The sequence below is a fragment of the Vipera berus genome (genome assembly GCF_964194415.1).
Source record: "Vipera berus genome assembly, chromosome: 1".
Lineage (NCBI taxonomy): Eukaryota > Metazoa > Chordata > Lepidosauria > Squamata > Viperidae > Vipera > Vipera berus.
This window is the reverse complement of record NC_138202.1, coordinates 164966633-164991474: the sequence shown is the minus strand read 5'-3', so window position 1 is coordinate 164991474 and position 24842 is coordinate 164966633. Positions and strand designations below refer to the sequence as shown.

General features: G+C 40.7%; 1 protein-coding gene across 1 annotated transcript in view; it reads left to right on the top strand.

Annotated features, from left to right (window-relative positions):
- PDE1A (phosphodiesterase 1A) overlaps positions 1 to 19725 on the top strand; it is a 38482-nt gene extending 18757 nt beyond the window's left edge. The window contains exons 7-13 of the mRNA XM_081313887.1: positions 812 to 913; positions 1038 to 1158; positions 3413 to 3494; positions 8786 to 8909; positions 9709 to 9893; positions 16742 to 16856; positions 18772 to 19725. Coding sequence (XP_081170013.1) covers positions 812 to 913; positions 1038 to 1158; positions 3413 to 3494; positions 8786 to 8909; positions 9709 to 9893; positions 16742 to 16812 — 685 coding nt within the window. The 3' untranslated portion in view covers positions 16813 to 16856; positions 18772 to 19725. The remainder of the gene's footprint in view (positions 1 to 811; positions 914 to 1037; positions 1159 to 3412; positions 3495 to 8785; positions 8910 to 9708; positions 9894 to 16741; positions 16857 to 18771) is intronic.
- The last annotated feature ends 5117 nt before the right edge of the window (positions 19726 to 24842 follow it).

Sequence of the window (24842 nt, the reverse complement as noted above, 5' to 3'; positions counted from 1 at the left end):
TTTTCAACTTGGTGGACCAGCGGGAGGGGGTAGAGGGGATGGTTCCGTGTGAGGGACAGGCACACATACTCGCAAGCGCAGCTCCATTTGCACAAGTGGTGGCGCATGCACCCAATTACACAAATGTAGCTTCACACACCTGCCCACACACCCGCCACTTGCATGGCCATGGCCTGGGGGTTGGGGACCCCTGTGGTAGGGTATCTTTTGGAAGGGGACCTCTTTCTCTAATTACATAATTAATGTAGGTCCAATTATTTTCTGTCTAGAGGTTGTTGTTTTCTATAGAGTGGTGGTGTTATTATGTTACTGGAACAGGCCTAAAATTTGAAGTCCATTCTCCTTCACCTGGAGGGAAGGTGGGATTTTGTCCTTAACATGTTTAATTACTTTTCTTTTTGCTGGAAATTTAACAGAACCAACTTCAGACCACCAAAATGGGCTAGAAGTGGACTATGAGGCACAGACTGCCCATTTTGGACCTGTTGGTTGCTTCTGTCTATGATTTCCAGTGAGGTGTTTAGATACTGATGACAGAATTATAACCATGTGTAAGTCTGCTCACTGCCAAGAAAGCCCCCCCCCAATTGTACCTAAATCTCTGGTTTTGAAAAGAATTGCAGTAAAAATATAGATAATAGTTATGTTTTTAAAGCTGATTAGCACAAAACTGCAGGTCATAGTTCATTGTTTCAAGTAATTTTAGCTCTGATGTTGTCTTTGCTTTTAAGAATCAAACGAATCAATGCAGTACAATCCACGTGCCTCAGTACAAAATTAATGCCATTGTAATCACTTTGATTGCCCACAGGGAGCTGCGCAACCTGGTTATTGAGATGGTTTTATCTACTGATATGTCTGGACATTTCCAGCAAATCAAGACAATGAGGCACACTCTTCAGCAAACAGAAGGGTAAGTGGCATTCTGTCATCCTTCCTTCTGTAGCTGCAGGCTGGCTACTTTAAATGGCATCCCCAATCTGGAGCAAGGCTTATCTTTGCAGAGAGATAATGGAGAAATGTCTTTAAATGGACAGGATAGACAAAGCCCGAGCCATGGCCTTGATCCTCCATGCTGCTGACATCAGCCATCCATCAAAATTGTGGGATCTGCACTACCGATGGACAAAGGCCCTGATGGAAGAATTTTTTCGACAGGTACTTCTCTCCAGTGCATTTATAAACATTTCACAAGCCATGACAGATAGCAATAGCACTTAGACTTACAGCACTCTGAAAGCGGTTTACAGAGTCAGCCTATGGCCCCCAAACAATTTGGGTCATAAAAAGTTTACCAGCCTTGGAAGGATGGACAGCTGAATCAACCTTGAGCTGGTCAAGATCGAACTGCCGGCAGTCAGCAGAATTAGCCTGCAATACTGCATTCTCACCACCGCGCCAGCATGGCTCTGGCATAGTGGTTAGGATCAGCCATTTTCTTTCTTAACTGTTTTTTTTTACTCCAGTCTTTTAATTGCTAATTCAAAATGTAAGTAATGTCCTGTATAACTTCAACACAAATTATTGAAACCATTTTTTAAAAAAGAATAAAATACAGGAGCAAACAACGGTACAAACCTGGACAATCAGTGTGAAAGAGTTCTTTTCCAAGCATCTGAAAGTTGACATATGAGGATCAGGAAGGCACGGGGGCTTCTCTGATTGAAAAGACCCTCTTCCACTTGTCTCCCATGTGGTTATACATATCTGGAGAAGGACTTTTGCAAGGATGCATGAACAAAAATAAATCCTTTTAAACTGCTTTCTAAAGCGGTTGTCCTGGCACTCAGTTTCTAAGAAATGGGTGGGATTTTTGGAGGTGCCAAAAGAAGCCCTTTAGATGTTTTGTTTGTCCCAAAGTAATCAAACTGAACCCTTTCTTTTATTTTGGAACAGTGCGTGTTATTTTTCTAATCCAGCACAGTGAGGTTATACAACGGGCGCAGATATACCAATCGTTATAAATCAGGAATTAGTATTGCTCATACATGTCACCTTTTCCATTCACTTGTGCACTTGGTTTAGTTATTAAGCATAGTTTCCTTCAGGCAAAATTCCCAATTAAAGGCAAAAATATTGTGTAGTGCAGCTTTCTGCAACCTGGTGCTTTCTAGGAGAACTGGAATTGTAATTCCCAGAATGTCCAACCAGCATAGCTATAAAGTTTGGAAGACCCATGTTTGGAAAGCTAATTAATTATTAAATTCCAGGACTGGATAAACCAGGACTGGAAATATAAATCAAATTATAATTTTAAAATATGGTAACTAAACAGCCAGGACATCACTGTTAAGAGAAAACAGATTTTTAAAATTTATTGTTATTGCTTTTAAAATAATAGAAAAAGAAAAGGAACAAAACACTAAACCAATGCAAATACATACAATCCCAAATAAATAGCACATAAAAAGTGAAAAACAAAACAAAAAAGAAAGTAAGTGTAATACATCATTGCAACAATTAACAGTTACAATTCTGTATATACAGTACTTATTGAATGTAAATATAATTCAAGCACATAAATATTTATTTCTAATACATTTATATAACTATCATTCTTCCACCATACTCTATATTGTATATGCTATGTTTTGTATAAATGAATATTTATTTATTTTATTTATTTATTATTTAAATTTATATACCGCCCTATTCCCGTAGGACTCAGGGCAGTTTACAGGGAAAATTAAAAGTTAAAATACATCACATACAATTAAAATCGATTAAAACTAAGATTAAATTAATCCCTGAACTTAACTAAAACCCCATTAATTAAATAATTAAAACCCCTCAGTCTATACCATATTTCATTACACTTGCCCATACCAAATATATATTATAAACAATCTGCACAAATATAATCAGGTCCTCAATTCATTGAATAAGTGTTATCTTTCTAATACTGTAGTAAGGGCACAGAATATCCATTTACCTTGTCGAGAAGTTGATAGAACACAAAATAAAACAAATCTCAGTTGACATACTGAAGAGAATGCGTTGAAGGACATATAACACCAGACCCTGAGTAATCAAGAGGTTCCTTCAGTCACTATGACAGATACAGCTCAGTGGTGGGATTCAGCCAGTTTGCACAAGTTCGGCAGAACGGGTAACTAATTTTTTGTTGCCCAGGCCCAGAATGGACTTCCAGAAGCGGCATCCACACAGAGAACCGGTTGTTCACATATTTGAATCCAACCACTGGTCCTACTGCAAGCAGTGAGAAAGGGACAAGCTTACTTACCAATTTGTGTATCTTTTATTTCTCATCTTTTATTTGTCTGGCTTTTAAATGCTTTGGAACATATACAGTTGTAATCACTGAATGCTCAAACTTACTTTCACTTTCATTTTACTTTCACCTACTTTTAATTGTATGTTGAGAATCATATCTTTTCCCCCCAAACTTTAGGGAGATAAAGAGGCAGAGCTGGGGCTACCATTCTCTCCTCTCTGTGACCGGAAATCCACCATGGTGGCACAGTCCCAAATAGGTAAGGGTTGGGTTTGTTGGTTTGTTTTTTTAAAAAAAAGTATCATAATGAAAGGAAGAAATGCTTGATAAAACAGGACTGGCTTGTTAGGCAATTCTGCCTCCAACTATTTTTCAATATGCATCACTTGAGGAGAATAGCATCACTGGAAAGATTAGATAGAGGATTAATAGTGTAGAGCAGACATGTCAAACACAAGGCCCAGGGGCCAGATCCAGCCCGCGAAGTGGTTTCATGTGGCCCCTGAAGCCATCCTGGAAACAGTGAGGGAATGGGCCCCGCTGCCTTGGCCCTGGCCCAGAGACCCTCCTTCTGCCAGAGGTCCCCAGATCTGTCCCACTCCTGCCCAGGCCCCCATAGGCACCCTTGATGCCAATGATGTAGAGCTGGCCATGCCCACCCAGTAGGCCATACGCACTCCAGCTGCGCCCATCCAGTAGGCCGCGCCCACCCTGGCCATACCCACCCGTCCCCCCCGAGGGCAACCACAATGCTGATGTGGCCCTCAATGAAATTGAGTTTGACACCCCTGGTGTAGAGTTTTGGGATCCCAACATGTTTTTCAATTCTTGGCACAGCTACTGGTGAAGATGTGAAAGGGTTTCACAGTGTACCTTTGTAATTCACAAGTGATTGTCAGTGCCCCCTCTTAGTTCATTTTTATGGCACTGACTTAGACTCTGTCTAACTCTGTCTGATATGATATGATATGATATGATATATGATATGATATGATATGATATATAATAGTTATATTACCCATTGAATGTTATCAAAACTAGCTCTCAGTCATAGGTACATGGGCAAAGCAGTGATGTGAGAGAAGGAAATTTTGCAAATGTATAAATATTGTGGCTTAATGCTGGTTCACAAAAGAGTGCGGCTTCCTGCCCTATAAAAAGCTGTTTCATGAGCCACTTTTCTCCATAGTCTTTTCTGGCTTTTGTTCTTGTAGGGAGGATACACACCAAGTCACAAAACAAAGACAAATAAACCAGAGAGCAGAACTTCATTCTTTATTCTTCCCCATACATTTTGGCAAATACATTATCAATTCTTAATACATATTAAGAAACTAACAAATAATGGCTGGATCCAATCTGAGGGGGTCCTCGGCATCACAGGTTCAGTCTTTCGAACTTTCGGATTCGTGCTGGAGCCCATCCTGAGGAAACTCTCTCTCACCAGAATGGGACCCACATTCTGGTGAGAGAGAGTTTCCCTCAGGATGGGTTCCAGAACAAGTCCAAAAGCTCAGAAGACTAAACCTTTGATCCTGGGGACCGACCCAGATTGGATGCTGCAACATTATCCTGGGACACATATATTTGCCTCCATTCGTAACAAATAATGGCTTGTTTTTGTCCAGAATGATGTAGGGTCTCCTGCTTGAGCAGGGGGCTGGACTAGATGACCACCAAGGTCCCTTCCAAATCTATTATTCTGTTAAACAAGAGTTTACATTAGCATAAATGTATTTATTGTATTAAAGGCATTCTGTTGGTACTATAATACCCCCTTTCTAGATGAAGAAAACAGTTTCCATAAGTTTCCTAATAGTCCCCATAAGAATTATGGAGGACTATTAATTAATTCAAAGTAGCATGTTCCTTTTTGAATGATCCATAAAATGTTTGATTATTTCTGGAGCGCGTGGTGTACCCCATGGCTTGGTTCTGTGATATATTTGTACAGAATAGGGCTGTGGATGCTTCAAAAAACAACACTTAAAAAGTGTTTCAGATGCCACAGGAGTGCAGCAGTCCCCTTACTCCCTATCAAAGTGCAACAATATATTTAATGGTACATTTATTTAGCATGATGCAATGACTTTGGAAGACAAGAGGAAGAGATGTTGCCTAAGGAACAATCAGATAAGAGAGGGCATAGCCCACAGTTGCATAACAGACAGACACTCAGAAAGAAGCCTATAATAGGCTGTTTAAAAAAGGCCCGCCTATCTGTATCTGTACTATTAGATTTGCAAGATTCTGTTAATGTAGCTTTAATGAACACATCGGGCTGTGTTTCATGTCTGGGCTATCTTGGGGAGCTGACACATATCAAGAGGACGTAAAATCTGTTACCATTCTATGTTAAATTCAGTTTTGGTTTGGTTTGGTTCTTTTTGCTTGTTCAGCTCTTGGTGGAACATACTGCAGTGCTTTGACAAATGTTTTCTTTTAAATAAAATGAAGACCAGACAAGAAACACAACAGCATTGTTCAGTATTGCCATTTCAGAGCTGTGGGCTGAATTCTGTCTCCAAGGATTATTACTTGTTTCATTCACTGATCTGACAGAATGTTGCCAACATGTTGTCAAATTGCACCAGCAAAGAGTCATTTCAAATATAAATTCGATCCCATAGAGCAGGGGTGTCAAACTCAATTTCATTGAGGGCCGCATCAGCATTGCAGTTGCCCTCAGGGGGCCGGGTGGGCATGGCCAGGGTGGGCGTGGCCTACTGGGCGGGTGTGGCTAGAGTGCATATGGCCTACTGGGTGGGCATGGCCAGCTCTACATCGTTCGCATCAAGGGTGCCTATGGGGGCCCGGGCAGGAGTGGGACAGATCTGAGGGTCTCTGGCAGAAGGAGGGTCTCTGGGCCAGGGCCAAGGCAGTGGGGGCCGTTCCCTCACTGTTTCCAGGATGGCTTTGCGGGCCACATGAAAGCACTTCGCGGGCTGGATCCGGCCCCTGGGCCTTGTGTTTGACATGTCTGCCATAGAGGTTCAGTTCCTCAAGCCGAAATTATCTGAATTCATTTCCGTCATCTTCCAGGCTTAGCATCAGCATAAAGATGGCGCTGAAGGCACTTATGAGGATTTCTGGTGGCAAGAGGATAGAACCGGGCTCTTCAAACCTGGCCCTTTTATGACTTGTAGACTTCAACTCCCAGAATTCCTCAGCCTAATGTGCAATCAGCCCAGGTTCGAATCTCAGAAGGGTATGGCTGACTGATGAAAACTAATAAGTTAGAAATGCATTTCAGTCTCCCTTAATTCTTTGTTAGTAATATATATATATATATATATATATATATATATATATATATATATATATATATATATATATATATATATATATATGCACATACATACATATTTAGGGCAGCGGCTCCCAACCTTTTCTATACCCCGCATCCCTAGAATGCTTCTGATATATTCTTGCACCCCTTAACAAAAGTTCGAAGTAACAGCAACCAGTGGCGTAGCGTGGGTTGTCAGCACCCGGGGCAAGGCAAGTAATTTGCGCCCCCTAACCCGTGGATTTTAGCACTCGAGTCTCTTCCACTAGATTAGTTAAAGAAACCCTTACCCCCTAAGCACATGTATTGTTTGTTATGAAAATACTGATGTAATTAAAGTAAAATGCATCTAATGCGCCCCCCCAGATGTTGCGCCCGGTGCGGCCGGCCCCCCCTGCACCCCCCACGCTACGCCACTGACAGCAACGAATCATGCATAATTTTGAAAAGCCAGGTTTTCGCACTCTCTGGAATATCGCCTCACCACCCCCCCATGGTTAGTAACCCCCATTTTAGGGCCATGGAAACATGCCTTTCCAACTGCCACCTCCTCCTCCAGAAGAACATACCCCCAGTGTGCAAACTGTCTCTTCTTTCCTGGCTTTTCAGAAGCTGCTGGTAATCTGGTTATTCCACCGAATTAAGCAAACTGGATTGTTGTCATGGCTTTTTCCTGAAGAGGGGCATTTCTATACTACGGTTAATGCTTTTAGTCATGACTTCCATTGCCAGTATAGGAATACTTTTAGTTTCTGGTTGACTTAATTGTATGTTTGAACCCTAGTTGCATAGTGGGGAATTTGTACAGACTTAGCCTTATACAAGTAGTTCTTTGTGTACGACCACACCTGGGCCCAGATTTTCCATGGCCAAGCGAGATGGTTGTTAAGGGAGTTGCATCCAATGTTACAACCTTTTTTTAACCCTAGTTGTTAACCGAATCCCTGCACTTAAGTGAATCATACAGTTGTTAAGCAAATCCAGCTTCCCCTGCTGACTTTGCTTGTTGGAAGCCAGCTGGGAAGGTCACACATGGCAATCACATGACCCTGGGACACTGCAACTGTTGGAAACACATGTTGGTTGCCAGGTGCCTGAAGTTTGATCCCATGACCATGGCAATCCTGCAATAGTTATAAGTTTGAGGACCAGTTGTACATTTTTTCGGTGGAATTGTAACTTGGCTAAACAAATGTAAACCCTGCAAATAAATAGACAAGCAAATAAAATGCTGGTTAACATAAAGCAGAGTTATCGGAGAGTCAGCATCATGGAATTCAGTGGCACTCATTTCAGATGAAACATGCAGAAGGGGATGCAACATAAAAACTAGCTGACTTGAGAGATAAACGTAACAATGAGATATAAACCCTGATTATTAGTGGCCAGCTCTGCTTTTCTTCATTCAGTGCTTTTTCAGAGAGGTAACTTGAAGAATAATTACTTGACTGAGAAAATGAAAACCTGTAAATACAAACGGTTAAGTTCTTTTTCAACTTTCATGTTGTCAGTCAACATAAAAACCACAGACCTGGATCCACAGCACATTAAATCCCAAGTAAAATAAGTATATCAAGTTGGAGACCACTGTGACAAGACCTCACCTGTATCGGATGGCACTTTAGATTCACATCTGCTGAACTCGTTCTGTTGGCTTGCCTATTTTCTCACACAACAGCCCTTCTGCACTATAAGCAAAATACAACTAATCCCACTTAAGAGAGCTTACCAGGCAGAGAGAACAAACACAACGATTCCATTTTCAAAGAGTAAGGTCTGGTGAAGTTCTGGCTGTTAGAAGCATTTTGAAGAGAAGGGGGTTTTGCTGTTGTTGTTTTTTTTTGTTTTTGTTTTAAATTTCCTGGGTCATCCACCCCCCACAAAAGCTATTTGGGAGAATAGTGGTGGGAAGGAGACATCTGTAAAATGCCAGGGAAAAGCGGCAAGGACTCTCTCTCCATCCCTTTGTTTCTTGCACAAAAATCTTACCTTGATCTCAAGTGTCCTTCCATTCATAGAATCTCCTGGGTGTTTCCTGCTTGTACAAACGATGCTACTGAAGATTCCTACAGATGATTTTTTTTTTCTGTGTTCTCCTCTCCTGCCACTGATTGCCATTTATCTTTCTTTAGTTTCCTCATTGCTAAACATCGCGGGTGCCAAGTTTTTGATTCTGACTGGACAAGCTCTAAATGTTGTCTCTCTCTCTCTCTCTCTCTCTCTCCCTTCTTCCCCCCCCCATCCTTTCTATTGTTTTACAGGTTTCATTGATTTCATAGTGAAACCGACGTTTGCTCTTCTTACTGACTCCATGGAGAAAATAGTTTTTCCTCTTATAGAGGAAGCATCAAAGTCCGAAAGTCCTACCTTTGTAACAGTACCAAGGTTTGAGGTTTTGGGGTGGTTTTTTTTTCTTCTTCTTGTTTCCCACCTGAACAATTTAAATTTTCAGAAACTGCAATGACTCTAATGTAATATTGCCATCTAGTGGTCCATATTTGTAACTGCTACCTATGGTTTGTTCTATTCCACTCAAGGTAGAAGTATGGAGGCCAAAGAGAGGAAATACGTTGCTTGCTCTGCTTATTGTAGAGTAGTATGTTTACATATAAGTTGTTAGGTAGAAAATATTAAAGGAGGGATTGGGAATCACATACAATCTCAAGGCTGATTTTTCTAATCCTGAGCAAATTGCAAAAAAAAAAAATCAAGCCACACCTTTTTACTATGTGGATTATTTCCTGTTATTACAATACTATAAAGACTGACTTCATATACTTTATCTGTCATCATCTGGTCAAAGGTGAATGTTTTGATTTGATAGCATGAAATACATTTAAAGTGAACACCTCTGCTTCATTTTAAAGAAGGGGGAAAGGACTAGGCAGGAGTTAGCAGATGCCTTGGTTCTTCTAATCCAGTTTATTTAATCTTCAGTGCTATGTAGTCTTTCCTGGAAATCACTATCATTCAAATCATTGAGGGAAACATGTTAGAATGGTTGCTGTAAAATGTGCCTAGGATTACCGTACATCACGAGAATGAATGAATTCATCCCAACTTAGTTGAATTCTGCACTCTGAAGTTAGGCAACATTTTGGAGTGTACCAAAATTGGGCTGCTTTTGCATTTCCAGGCAGTAATGGCATCTTAATTCTAATCTAACTTTTCCCCCTCTTTGTAGTGAAAATAGTACAGGAAGTACCAGCAGTGATATACACAAAAAGTTAAGTGTAAAAAATGCCGCATGTGTTGGTGGGACCTGCTCAGAAATCCCTTTGGCAATGGTGGATTTAAGAAGCTTTAAGGACAACTTGTTCCAGACCATACAGGAAAACAAAGACAGGTGGAAAGATTTAGCAGAAAAAGGTATGTTTTCCCTTGCCAGTTCACCAATAATTTCATCTTTCATCTCTGTTCGTTATGTTACCTCGGACATACTAGATATCAAGATTTCCTAATGGTCATATGGATGAGAAAAGGACTGACTTCAATATAGCAATTATTCACTGTATGCACAGTGAAATAGGAACACTCTTTTTTCCCCTTTTTTCCTCTTTCTTTTTGAAAAATTGTAGTTAAATCTGTTATTTGTCCGATACTTCAAATGGCTGTACTTATATCTTCAAGCCACTAGATGGTATATATATCCACATCTTAAGTCTTGTACATCAGAAATAGATGAACTTGGAATTGGAATATAGGTTGGAGAAATGTGCTGAGAGTAAAAAGATATCAATTTAATAGACCCAAATGTATGTGGTTCATTTGGAAAAATTGATCCCATTGCACAGGCATCATGCCAACAATTGGCTGGGTGGTGTGTGAAAAGAAAGGATTTTGAGATTGGAATGACAAGGTGAATATAAATCAGCTGAATATGCTTTTGGGTTGCCCAAAAAACCAAAAGCAACTACATAAAAATGTAGTTTTCAAATCATAGGAAATTAATGTTGCTCCAGCTCCCCTGGGTTCCTGTGCTAGGATTCAAAGAAACTGTAAAAGACAGAAAGAAGGTCAGGAAAGAAGAGGGAACAGGAAACTAATTTTATATGAAGAGAATGAGGGGGACTGAGCAAAGTTACTTGAGGATGGGAAGACAACTAAGGAGAGAGAAGATAGCATTCCTCAATTATTTAAAGGGTATCAGCCAGAAGCAGCCAACAAGACAATATCGGACATCCTAGAATGCATGGACACATAATAAACTGTGGGCAGGCAGATTCTGATTGAAAGTTAGGAAACTTTTCTTACTAGCAAGAGCAATTTGACATTGGAACATTATCAAGTGAGTTGGTAAGACTCTCCTTTGCTAGATCCTTTTCCTGGCTAGACAACAGGATCAGTCAGCAATGGTTTAAATATCCTGTGCAAATATTATGATTGCCTGCAGTGTCATGCAAGGGACCATGTAAGTTTCTGTCCCCTGATGGGGTAAACAATATCAGCTACATTTTTTTTTCCCATTCAACACCTTTTAAATTACCCTGCTGTAAGAATACCTCAGTTAAGCCAATGATTTTTTTTTAAAGCATAAGTCTTGGTAACTCTATTTGGTTCTGGTACTGGAAGAAAGTCCTGGGCTAAGAATTCTTTAATTGAGGATAACTACCATATTAGGGTTTATTTTTATTTATTTTATTATATTTATATACCGCCCTTTCCCGAAGGACTCAGGGCGGTTTACAGGGTGATTAAAAACAAAAATACAAAAGTTAAAAACAAATTTAAAAAATTATATCCGTCCCTGACTAAATAAAACCCCAGTTAAAATTAAAATTAAAATTAAAATTAAAATTCTCAGCCTGGGCCAGAGAGCTCGAAGAGCCAGGTCTTCAGGTCCCGGCGGAACGAACGGAGGTCGGGGGCAGTCCTGAGCTCTGCAGGCAGCTGGTTCCAGAGGGCAGGCGCCCCCACTGAGAAGGCCCTATCCCTGGGTGTCGTCCGCCGGCAATCTCTTACCGGTGGCACCCTGAGAAGACCCTCCCTGTGGGAGCGCACTGGACGAAGGGAGCTTGAAGCAGAGTTTTAAAGAAGCGATTCCAAGGGTTTGCTGAAATCAGCTCCTGAATCAAATATTCAAATTGAATCTCTTTAGTTAGTCCTTCAAATACTTTCTGGGAGGTTTCAAGGTGGTTTGGAGATCCAGTGGACTTTCTGTCTTTGCTGTGTCAAATAATTTTGCAGCTCTCTTTTTATAAACGGACAAAGCTGGAAGGGGAAAAAATGCAGTGATCAGAGTGACAAGCTGTTCTATACCAGTGCGATTAGTTGATCAATAAATATTATCCTTGAAAAATCCTTCCTGGTGGTGGTGAGTAATAGTTGTTCCTCTCTCTGTGTCTTGGTCCTTCTCCTAAAATCTTTTAAGCTCATTGAGCAAATCAGTTTGCTCAATGAGAAAGCATGAATGAAATTAAAAAAGAGACTCAGATATATTTTGCTGTGCTTTTTCCTAATCTGCTTTGTTCTTTGTTTTTGTAAACCTCTAACTTTGCCAGGACCGTAACTTCCTATGCTTATGTTCCATTCATTTTCAGTCTAGTTGTCTGATCTTCAGTAAAGTCCCCATTAATCTCTCTTATGCCATCTGCAGTTCTTCATCCCTTTCCATTCCTCTGCACCCCCAAATGAAAAACAAATACCATCCCACCCAAATCCTTCCTTCCTTTTCTGCATCTTGTCCAAATCTGTTTTACCTTATACTAAGCAGGTTAATTTAATTGACAGGAGTTTGGGGGAGGGAGGGACAGAACTTGTGTCATCACATCCTAATGGAAATCGTGCGCCTTATATACTTCCATCCGACCTTGGGCATAAGTACATCAGAAACCTGCCTCCTGATATGACTGTGGATGTGTCACGTTAACATTATCCTAGTTTGCTGAGGATGTCTATGTGAACAAGTCTGAGACAGTGTGTTGCCTGTTCAACTATTGGGTAATAAGATGAAGCATTTCAAATAATAGTTTATTAGGTGGACAAGAGTAATATGCTGCATACACACAGTTCTCAACTTGTTTTAAAAACAAGTCATTATTTTAAAAAGCCATTATTTTTTTAAAACAAGTTACACAAGCTATACATCATTTCCAGAAGAGCCTAGCCTAGCCAATGAACTATATTAATAAGCCTGCCAAATCTGAAAAGGAAGTCAATCGAAAGCGGTGGATTCTTCCATCTTTATTTAGTTTCTTGAACAGTTTTCGATCATTTTTATTTTCAAGCTGGACTAGGGGGGTGGTATGCATTGTTTCAGCACTCCTGTATAGGACCTTTGCTGGACAATTGAAAAGTTGTTGGTTTTTTTTCTTCATTGTTCTGCTTTAGAACAAGTACATGGGAAATATTTCTACAATCTATTGCCATGAAATCTTTGAAATTTTTGTGCCTAAAATGTTGCGGGACCCTTCAAAGGGTCTCCTGAATCTGTTGTTTCCATCCCATTCTTTCAAAAATGAAGCAGCTGCAGGGAGTTTTATGCTTCTCCATTGTAACTTATAGTCAAACCTTTCATCAAATCAACCTTCAAATCAGTTTAAATACAATGGGGTTGCCAGTAAATCAAAAATTTGAATTGGGCCATCTACTAATCTCACATTCAGACTGGATTTTGATTGTTTCCATTCCTTAACATCTATTTGGAAATCTTGGCTACAACTGTAATCACATTTAATTGGGCCTAATAAAAGTATTCAGAGGAAAACTTGAATCTGGATGTGTTTAAGGGAAGCTAGATTTATGGCTCTTCCCCCCCCCCCCGAATTTTCTTGTATTGAAATGTTTCGTTTACATTGTAGTACACAAGAGGAAAAAATATTTATATTCATACCAAATTGAATGCAGCTCCTACTGTACGTAGGAATTTTTCTTCCCTACAAAAGAGGCCTCTTTTGAAAGTATTGTAATAAACAAAATTTCAAGAGAACTCAGGGGGGGGGTGTTTGTTGGACAATATGCATTCTCAATTTATGAATAGCCACTTGCCTTTTAATATATAGAGAAGAACCTCCATTAGAAGGTTCACTGGACTCCAGAATGTTACCAGGATCCCTGATTATGGTATGGGTTAGAATAGGGGTCCCCAACCTGTGGGCCGCAGCCCATTAGTGGGCATGAGGGGTTTGCAGCTGGGCTGTGGAAATGGCTGGCAAGTGAGCAAGCGTGCAAGTGCATCCTCTCTTGCGTGAGCAGCGGGCAAACACATGTGCAGGGTCTGTGTCTCTTTAAGAGCCTTTGTATAAAGTGAAGGCTCCACTGATGTGTTCTCTTCCATTTCTTGCTGTAACTGTGGTTTGTTGGATCCTGCTGTATTAGCACGTGTATGTATATTGTTCCTGGTGTATGATATTGTAGATAGTGTAAGATAAACCACCATTTAATATAGACCACTGTTTACTGTGTTTACTCCTGGGTTACCTCACGCAATAAGACTATGTCCACTCTAACATTTCTCTTATTTAAAAAAACTATAAGGTTGAAGTGTTGGTAAGTTGCATTGTAAAACCTGGAATATTTCCTACAATGCCAAAAAATTTGTTAGAGTTCCTATTCTCTTTTAAAATTCTTTTCATGCCCTTGGATTTGCTCCTAAGAGTGCATAAACTAGGGTGTTTTTTTTAATGTTACTAGTTACTAGTTATCTGTGCATAGAGTTCAAAAAGATTATTTTATTAAAATAATAATATTTAGCTGAGAATATTTGGAAGCAAGCCCCATTGACATCAAGAAGTAGACCTTCTTCCCAGAGAAGGAAATGACTGCAGACTTGTCATTTGTTGAATGTCAAATCTTTTGAGACACCATGGTAACCTTTTCTAGGTAAATAGTAAGGATTGCCACCTTTTTATGGCTGAACCATTCACTTTCTATTAGAAAATACCTCCCCTTAATTGCAGGCATTTAATATCATTAAAGTCCCTTGGGCCAAGTCATTTGTACTAAAAAGACGACTTGGGTTCCATTGCTAATTTACATTAATTTGAGGAGAAGCATCCCAATACGAGAAGCTGCAGAAGATTGCATTTCATTATCTTGGAAGGTTATGTTGCTTGCATGGCGTAAGAGAAGGCTCTTGATAATGCACTATCATAATTAGCTTGGATTAGAACTAATAAAAGCATCTGTACGCATTCTGGAAGAAATGTTCATTATATAGCTGATCTTCGGGGAAATAATTGTTGGTGGATGTAAACCAGTCCTTTATAGTGTAGCTATTTATGTTTTAACATATCATATCCTAGTCAATTTAGGACCAGGCCCTGGAACTGACCTGGTGAGGTGATTTACTCAAACTTAAATCTACTTGACTACTTTCAGTTGGACAAGGGGAAATTACATCTTCCAAAGACTTTAAATGTAGCAACACTTTCCCCCCCCCCCCAGTTAATATTCCTCAACTCAGGCAGCTTTCAGAGCTATAGGAAGGTGAGGAATGAGAACCTATAGACATATCAAAGCATTTCTTGTATGCATAAAAGTTGGGAGACAGGTCTTGCCCAGGGCTGTTTTTAAATAACATGGAAAAGCTATGGCATGTACTCAAGCAAGACAGGAAAATTAATTTAACTGACATCCTTTTAAATAACTGATACTTTTAAAACTCCAGGAAAAAAATATATAATCCAAATAGTATGCTGAGAAAAAAGTACTTTAGGGAATCTTTATTTCCCCCCCCACCTCATTCACTTGTTATGTAGTTTACACGTGCAAATCTATACCATCCAATCAAAATGTATAAGGGGGTGGTCTTGAAGGACAGAGAGGAAATCCACTACCAAGACAATGATCAAATAAGCAGGACTTGAACCCAAGTCAAGAAAGTGGTTTATGAAAATGCCTCAGCAAGCCCCCCCTCCCCTCCATTTTCATGAGAAAGAGGGAGAGAGGAAAGCAGATTCAGACTTGCGAGATGCCACTGCTATAGCTGTTGTAATAAAAGATTTCCATGGTGTCTATTTCTGTTTGATCTGACCTGTGACCTGAAGCAAAATGTTGCGGCCTGAAGTTCTCCCATTTAAGGTTCCAACTCACGCTGCCAGACCCTTTCAAGAACTCCCTCCTTTTCCATGTTTTCTCCATGGAAGAAAGCACTGCTCCTTCGGTGCTCCCCTCACTCTGTTTTCAAGGGCGTGTTCCCCCCCCCCCTTTCCTCAGGGATGAATTCATTGGACCGCCTGTGGCCACTGAGTTGCATGACCAGGGCTACATTCCAAAGATTGGGAGGAGCCTCAACAAAAGTATGGGTGTAGCCAGGACACAAACTAAATTTAATTTAAATTCAGGCTTAATTGAATAAAGCTAATGTCAGGCACATTGGCACCTGCTTGCTCCAACAATTATTCTTTGCCAGAGTTCTGAAAGGGCTCACCTTAGCAAGACATACTAAGATGACAGGAATAAGGTTCACGAATTTCAACAGGTGAACCACATTCAGTTAGAAGCAATATACATATACATATAGATTACAATATATTGCATAAATTACAATATACAATACAATATATTATACAGATTACAATATACAATACAATATATTGTAAAGATTACAATGTACAATACAATCCATGCTCAGCATTACAAGACAAGATAGAAAGACCTGCACATGGATTAGAGAACAAACGAAGGTATTCAATTACCATCAAGAGAGTAAAAGAATTGAAATGGAAATGGGCTGGACACGTAGCAAGAAGAACTGATGGCAGGTGGACCAAGGCAGTCACAGAATGGATCCCACTCGATAAAAAAGCATCCACGGAAGAGATCTAAAACAAGATGGATCGATGACATCAGCAAGCACTGTGGGCCCAATTGGCCAAAGAAAGCTCAGGACCGTATTGGTTGGAAACATGCAGAAGAGGCCTTCATCCTGCAGTGGGTAGACAACGGCTAAAATGATAGTGATGATGATACAGGCAGAGACTTTGTGATTCTCTTTCTCACAGCTCTGCTATGAACTGGTTAGCAGGGAGTGTCTTACCTAATAAAAGGGAAGCTTGCAGTTGGTTCTTTAAAGAAAAATCTCTTGAATCACGATCTCTTACAATTTCCATACTTTTCTGGGGGCTACACCCAAGGTTTTTGTGGAGAACATGTGCCCAGGGTCTCAGATTATGCTCCTCTGCTCTAACCACTGAGCCACACAGGTCACACAGTACCAAATTAAGATGAGCAGCACGTAGACCTGTTTATAGCAGTTTCTTGTTTTTGGATTTCAGGCCAGCCTAATCTCAGTGAGAATTCTGAAGAGCCACTGAAAGAGCCAGAACCGGGTGATCTGTGCAGCTAGGTCAACGGTACCTTCATTGTTTCTGCTGATTTTCAGACTAAGAGGTAAGTTATCCTAGTTCTTCTCTAAACATGGTTACCTTCCTTTCCTCCTCCATGCTTCCGAGAGGAGAAGGGTTTACTTTGTTACAAGAATAAACCTTTACTATGAAATATATAAGGGACGCGGTGGCTCAGTGGGTTAGGATGCTGAGCTTGTCAACCAGATGGTCGGCAGTTTGGCGGGTCGAATCCCAAGTGCCACGTAACAGAGTGAGTGCCTGTTACTCATCCCAGCTTCTGCCAACCTAGCAGTTCGAAAGCACGTAAAAATGCAAGTAGAAAAATAGGGACCACTACAGTGGGAAGGTAACAGCGTTACCTTTGGCATCTAGTCATGCCGGCCACATGACCACAGAGACGTCCTCGGACAAGCGCTGGCTCTTCGGCTTTGAAACGGAGATGAGCACCAGCCCCTAGAGTTGGAAACAACTAGCATGCATGTGTGGGGAACCTTTACCTTTACCTATGAAATATATAGAGGGTCTTATTATTGCTGTGCTTTTCTGCACACTAGGAAAAGGTAGTGAAGCTAAGGCCAAGATTTTCCATCATCATCATCACCACCACCACCACCACCATCATCATCATCCAGGCCCTAGCATCTTATAACCCGTATTCATGTTCACAATCTCTGCACTTTAAGCTGTGATCAGTGGTAGCAAAAAAAAACCAGGTAAAGTTTGGCAACACCTTTTCCAACAAACACATCTTCCTTTGTTGCTCTAAATTTAATAAATGTCACCAACTTGCTGATGTCTTCCAATAAAATGTGTTAGGTTGCAAAAGGTGCTACCAGACTCCTCCCTCAGCTGGGAAAGATGCTTTGAGAAAAGCCTTCTGCGAGTGAATCCGCTCTGTAGTCCCTGATTTATCCTGTGCCAGGTGCAAACCCCCATTATCTGAGCCAACAGTCAGTTCCAAGTCCAACCAATCTTAAAGGTATGCCATTCAAGGAGACAGCTAGATCAGACATGTCAAACTCGCGATGTCATGTGACATTGCACGATGTATCGGAACTTTTTCCCCATTGCCGGCAAGGGGGTGGGCACGGTTTCCTTGTGATGCGTCCGGCCCGTGGGCTGGCAGCTTGACATCCCTGAGCCAGATGATGCCTGGAGGGCTCTTAATCCAGGATCCTAGCAAGCTATGTCCTTCTCAGTCTCTCAGGAGAATCTCCCCACTACCCAATCTTCCCATGCCATGCTGTTCTTTTTCCACAGATTCTAGACCAAGTTGACACATCATGCTGAGTTATGATGTATTTTGCTTCATTTTGGTTTCATGCCAGATTTTTTTTTAAAAAACACCCTTGCTTTTCTCAATAGACCATTGTGAAGTAGAGCAGAGTTAAAATGAACCTTGGTGGAGCAGTGGGCTAATGCCTCCTTAAGTAACACCAGCTGCCTGCAATTAGTGCAGGTTCGCATCCCACCAGACTCAAGGTTGACTCAGCCTTCCATCCTTCCGAGGTAGGTAAAATGAGGACGCAGATTGTTGGGGGCAATAAGCTGACTTTGTAAAAATGCCGCTTGGGGGGGAGCCAAAAGCCCTAATAAGCAGGTATATACATAGAATGAAGGCTATTGCTAAGCACATTGATTTGTGCTTTAGGTTGTAAGCCGCCCTGAGTCTTCGGAGAAGGGCGGGATATAAATGGGATTTTAAAAAAAAACACCACGAGGCCAAACCTTCAGTCTTGCAACAGTGGCTCTTGTTTACAATTCTGCCCTTATAGCTTTGCTGTACCTCTCATGTGTTAAGATCTCAGTGTACAAAAGAGCTTTCTTTCTGTGGACATGGAGGGAGCTGTGTGTCCTTCTAAATTTACATTTGCATTTATTCCTTGTCTCTAGTTAAATGCCTGAAGTTTCATGCAAGAAGAAATCTCTGAAATTTCTCCTCTCTAATACCACTACAGGAGGAACTGAACCACAAAGAAACTTGTCTTCATTCTACACAAGGCTGCTATCTTTTCTATGTATCGCCACCAAGGAATGAGCTGATAATTCAAGGCATTGATTGCAGCTATCAAGAACTTATTTGATTTCTTCTTCAGTTCTTCTATTATCCTTTTAACATAGCTGGAATACATCTTCAGCCAAAATATTTGTTAGACATACACACACACAGCCATATAGACTGGCCGCTGAAGGGAGGAAGTGCCTGATTAGCAGAAACTTTGAGGAGGCTTCCTCTGAACAGATTGCCTCACTTGGAGATGATTAAGAGGCCCGTGGACTGGATCTCAAGGTGCAATTAGTGTGGGCAGCTGCAAGCTGCTTCTCCCCTGTCTTGTTGATTAATGACATATCCAGATGTACAGATTTCTGCTTTTATAGAAATATGGTGGTGGGGGGAGAGGGTTCAGAAAAGCTGCACTAAAAATACCGAGAATTATAGAAAGCCCCTTGAATAAGTAGTGACGGTTTTATAGGTATCTAATGAGGTGAATCTCTGGTCTTTTACATAATCAGCCTTTTTTTCTGAAGGTTACAAAAATGTCTATTTAAAACTAGGGAAACATGGCTACGTCAGATTTTTATGACAAGATCAAATGCTAGTTGCTGGGTCAGACTCTTGAAAGAAGCCATGACTTAGCAGGTAAGCATGTGCTTTGCAAGTAGGGGGTCCATGATGCAAACTCTGATGTCAGAGAAACACAACTTGAGACTTCAGGGTTGTGTGAGAGACCGCAATCTTGGAGCTTGAGAAATTGCTGCCAGTTAAAGTCAAGCTGAGTAGGCTAGGTAACCCAACAGCTTGTCTCTTTTTACAACATTCCTATTTCAGACTTATCTTGGTAAGTATGCCAAGGGAATACTGTGCGGAATTTTTAAATACATCGTAAGTTGTTTTCAACCTGCAGATAGATAGCCAGCTGGAGCCTTTCTTTCCTTCCCACTGAGGGAAGCAGCAAAAGCAAAGAATTGAGAAGTGCTCTGCCTGCTTCTTCTGGCTATCTCACTGTGGAGCTAGTTGCTTCCCACATTTTTGGGGAGGCCAGAAAGCAATGGCATCCATCCCCATTATGAAACTCATGTTAAAGGTCACAGAAGCCATATATGAGCTGTGCCTATTAGATACCAGCTAGTTGATTGGAAGGAAGGCTGGGGTGAGTGGATCAAAATGATAAGAAGTAGAAGAAGAAAAAAGAAGCACGTGGCAACTCTTTCTGTCAAAAAGGCAGAGCTTGTATTTAGCATTGACTTTGTGTGCCATATACCACAGGGGAACGACTTTTGGAAGAACAAAACTGTCTGAAATGTCCTCTGATGTACCTTACACTTTTACGGAAGTGTTTTCTCTGTTTTTGCCCTGTATGTGAATGTGCATATATATATATATATGTAATATTGCGTAGATATCCATACGCTGCTACTATCAAGTGGCACCAGGAATCTGGAAAATTCGTTGTGTCTTCATGCTCTCACTGAATTATTTTCCCATGATTAAAAATAACTATTCTCATGAATGGTTTGCATCAAGAAGCTTCAAGAGATATCTGTCAACCATAGGAATATATTCCTTCATTAATCCTAGGTATTTCTCAGGTAAATACTTCAACCTGGAGCCCTGTGTGCAAAATTGAGATGTCCATTTCTTCTGGGAAAAAGGGAGTTTCTCGAGATCTTTTCCTTGTATGGGACTGTCCAGCAACAGCAAAAGAGATCTCCAGTTTTATTTGGGAAGCCCTCATATAATGCCTTAATTATTCAGGATTAATCTCTCTCTTTCTCTTTTTGGTCAGCTGCATGCTTGTAGTCATCTCAGCCACCAAATGGTAGATTAAAGCTTTGCAAACCATGAGTCTTCAACAGGAAGAAAGGCAATTATCTTCTGCCAAATATGATGCAGTTTCAGCTGAAATTCCATATAAATGCCACCTTCTGGCTCTGTTAGATGGACTGTAGGTTTCTTTAAATGCATTTGTCTTAGCACCTCTTGGGACAGGATCTTTGACAATGATGTCAGAACCCAGAGAAACAACTGACCTCCTATATCAGTCTCAGAACATTGAGGCCAATGGGGTAGGAATGTACATTTTGTAGCCTTTATTTTACCATGGAAACTGTATTTCGTTTTATGCTACAAATGAAAAACGACAGCAGCTACTGAGCATAATCTCCATTTTTATTTTTGCAAAGGAAAAACAAATGCAGTGGACTGAATCCCATTAAGATCCAGTTTTACGTAGTTTGGGATTTTCCCCTTATATGTTGCCTTATGTTGAAATGATCGTATTTTCAAATGGGACAAAAAATTTAAACAAGCAAGGTAGGGATGGTGGCAAGTCTTAAAATCCTAATTTGAAGTCTTGCTCTTCCATTTCATTTGCCTGGCAGGAAACCAGAAATACTGTGAAAATCCCTGACACATGGCATGCTCCTTAGTGTTTAGGACCAGAAAATGGGGAGAAGGGTACCCATTCTCTACATGTTCTCTTTGGGTTTTTTGTTTGTTTGTTTGTTTAACTTTAGGCTGTCTTTTAAACACTGTGATGGGCTTCAATGAAAGAAGGTTTTTCATCCACAGGTCTTTTAAATTTCTGTCGCCTTTAATATTGAATTGGGACCACATTATGGATTAATTGTTTGGTTTTGTAGTGATTTATGCAGCATATGTTTTGTCTCATCTAGTCTTTTCTGTACACTTTTAGCGTACATTGTCCTTTCCAGAACCACCTAGTATGAGTTGTACAATAAGTAAATTTGTTCACTGGGATGGCCGCAGGTCTGCCATGTTTAAATTTTGGGGACCATTGTGGGAAGTTAAAATGGCGGCCTGATCTTTTCACCTTGCACTCCTCAGAGCATAGCTGAATAAGATATAGGGGTATACTTTCCAACTTTTATTTTGTATATATTTATCTTGAGATTTCTGGCATACTGTGTAATATAAACATGAATTATAATTTCAGCATTTTAAAAGAATTTTTAGTGTGGCAATCCTCAATGGAATGTATGGGGGGGGGCTCTTTCTGCTGTAGTTGCCTATGATAAGATGTCTAAATAAATTATATTGGAAAGCAATCTTTGTAAAAGATTATGTTGAAATTTTGAGTTAATATTATGAAAACTGTTTGGTCATTTCCTATAGCTAGGCTTAGCAATACTGATATCCTACAAAGTGCCACTGGTTTCTGTGGCTTGTGAGTCACAGTGTTAGTCTCATGTACATCCTCTCTCGATTTGTCTCAATGAGTAATTGGGTGTAGGCAGCAGGTGCTGGACTTTCCCTAATACAGGTAGTCCTCACTTAGCAGCTGTCTCATACAGTGACCATAGGTATGAAGGTGATGAGAAAATAACTTTCCCACCAGTCCTCACACTGAGAACCTTCATAGGTCTGTAAAGAAAGGAAAACTGAAGTAAGATCACAAGCACAGCCATGGCTTCACTTAGCAATTGACTCAGTGACAAGAGTTTCCAGGCTCATGTATGGCTGTTAAATGAGGGCTAACCATTTTTCCTTCAGCCCTGTGGCTGAGGATCTAAAGGAGGATTCCTAATACATTCTCCTGAAGAAGAAGAAAAAATCTGGAATTCTTCATATAGCGGGGAGAAGATTCCTATCGTTAAGAAACATGAGTCATTTTTCAGACCTTTTGATTCCAGTGCATAAACATTGGAATCAAACATTGGAATCAAACATAAACATTGCAAGCTTTCCTCTTTCCTCTGCGTGTGTGTGGCATACCTCTGCTCTTCCTCTGTGATCCTTGAACAAAAGGGCCTGTAAATGCTCCTTCTCAGGGCAGGATTAAGGCCAACTGATGCCCTAAGAGCAGAGCCCAACAGTGGTGTTCCCCAGCCCTTCAATGCTTAACTAACAAAACAAAAAGACTCAATAAGTGCTGAACAATCAAGTAAGGAGAAATGATAGATAAGGCTGGGGGTGGGCTGTTGTGTAGTGGGTTCTGGAGAGCAGGAATGACGCCGAGACAATGGATACAGCATGGCAGATCTTTATTAGGTGGAAGTGACTGTACTGGGGAATAGGGGTTACCTGCCCTCCTTTTATACCTGGCCAGCTGAGCAGCTGGCCAATCAGTTTGAACCTCTGTTTCCCGCCGAAACTGGGTTCCCGCCAAAACAGTTACAGTTCAACGCCCCCTGGTGGTGACTGATATGTAAGCGCGTATGTGTTCTCTTCACCTGGATACATAACAGGGGGAACTCTGTGGTGCTCCCTTTCGCTACGTACCCTAGCACGTGCTTGTTTCGTTTAATGGTTAATCCTGGGCTATTCTTTCCCCTCCTAGAAGAGAGTCTATTGCGGAGGCAAAACTAGTAATACACATATATACTGAATAAATATGGATGTACTGGTGCAGATCCCAGACACTGGACTTCCAGAATGAGAGAGAGAGAAGAGACTTGGATCAGATGATGCATTTGACGCCACTGTCACACACTTGTGCTCTCAGGTTCAGCTTATGGTAATACCCTCATAAGCCCTGGAAAACTGCCACACTCAAATCACTTTCAACTGAACACCCAGGCACAAACGGTCCTTTAACATACACAGAGACCCAGTGAATTTAAAATAACAGCAAACTTTTACTGATCGTTTGCTCTTACACACGCACACCATTTCTCATCCACACTTAGCTAAGGTCCACAATTAGGCTGCCAGGCACTAGCCAGAGGGATCAAAGCCTCCAAATCTGGGATCCAAAAATGACTCACAAGAGTGGGCAAGCTAATTCTAACCCAGGGGTAGGCAACCTTAGCTCTTTTATGACTCGTGGACTTCAACTCCCAGAATTCCGGAGCCAGGAATTCTGGGAGTTGAAGTCCACAAGTCATAAAAGAGCCAAGGGTGCCTGCCCTAACTCTAACCCCACTCCCTACTCACTTTTTTTTTTGGTGCTCAGGCCCAACTTTTGTCTTCTTGTTTCCTTAACAACTTCCTTCCTTTCTCTGAAGGAGACTTCCTGGCTTTTGTCCACTTGCATGTTTTCACCGCTTTTAGGTATGGTGGCTTAGGTGAGGCCCACTCTCACACCATCAAACTTGCACATTCTGTGATTCTATCTATACAGCAGTCCTATATTTGCACTGCTGATGTTAAAAAGCTTGGAGTGAAGAGGAATGGACTGTGACCTCTCTTCATTGGTAGGATTAAAAATATGGTTTGAAGCGTGGATTTTTTTTTAAAAACAACAACAAACAAACAGCAAGTGTTGCTATTTCATCAAAATTTGGAAGTCTAGTTAAAAAAAACATACCAAAGTGGATTCCACAAACCAATCCTGTCTTGAAGGCAATGCTTTTTTTGTAAAAGAAAAAGGTGCCGGAACTCACACGTCATACAACCCGCCTTGCCTACCCTACAAGGTTCCATCCCAAAAAGGTGCCGGAACTCCGTTCTGAGCATTCTATGACAAAAAAAGCCCTGCTTAAAGGACACAGCAGTCAGAGACCTAAGTAGAATGTGGTTGTCTCTTTTAAATCTGAATAAACAAAAAGAGAAAATACATCTGTTCCACTCTAATAAAATTAAATCCAGCACCGTCTAAGGTGCCAAATATATCTTGATATGATCCACTCATAATTTACAAGCTCATAGGACATCTGTGAAGTTTAAAATGTTTGAGTGGAAGTTATGTGGAAACTGCAAAAAGGAAAAGCAATCTGATCATAGGAAGTGGGGCATGGAGCTAAGGCAGTGGTGATTATGCAACTGCTCTCCTATGGGGGCTTCAAACATTTGACCTTTGTCAGGTTCAAAAGTCACTCTGTCCCTTGATGTTTAAATATGATTATTGCAAAAATACTACTATTTATTTGATTTGTCTGGCCACCACTCATCTAGGTGACTTGCAACAGGTTTTCAAAAAATCCAATGAAAACAAGTTCAAAAGTCAATATACAAATATATAAAAGCCGCATTCAATTTAAAACAGAAAAAAATCATGGTCATTGGTAGAATCTCTCCTTACATCATCTGAACACAGCCATTGTAAAAACTTCCCATCATTCATTG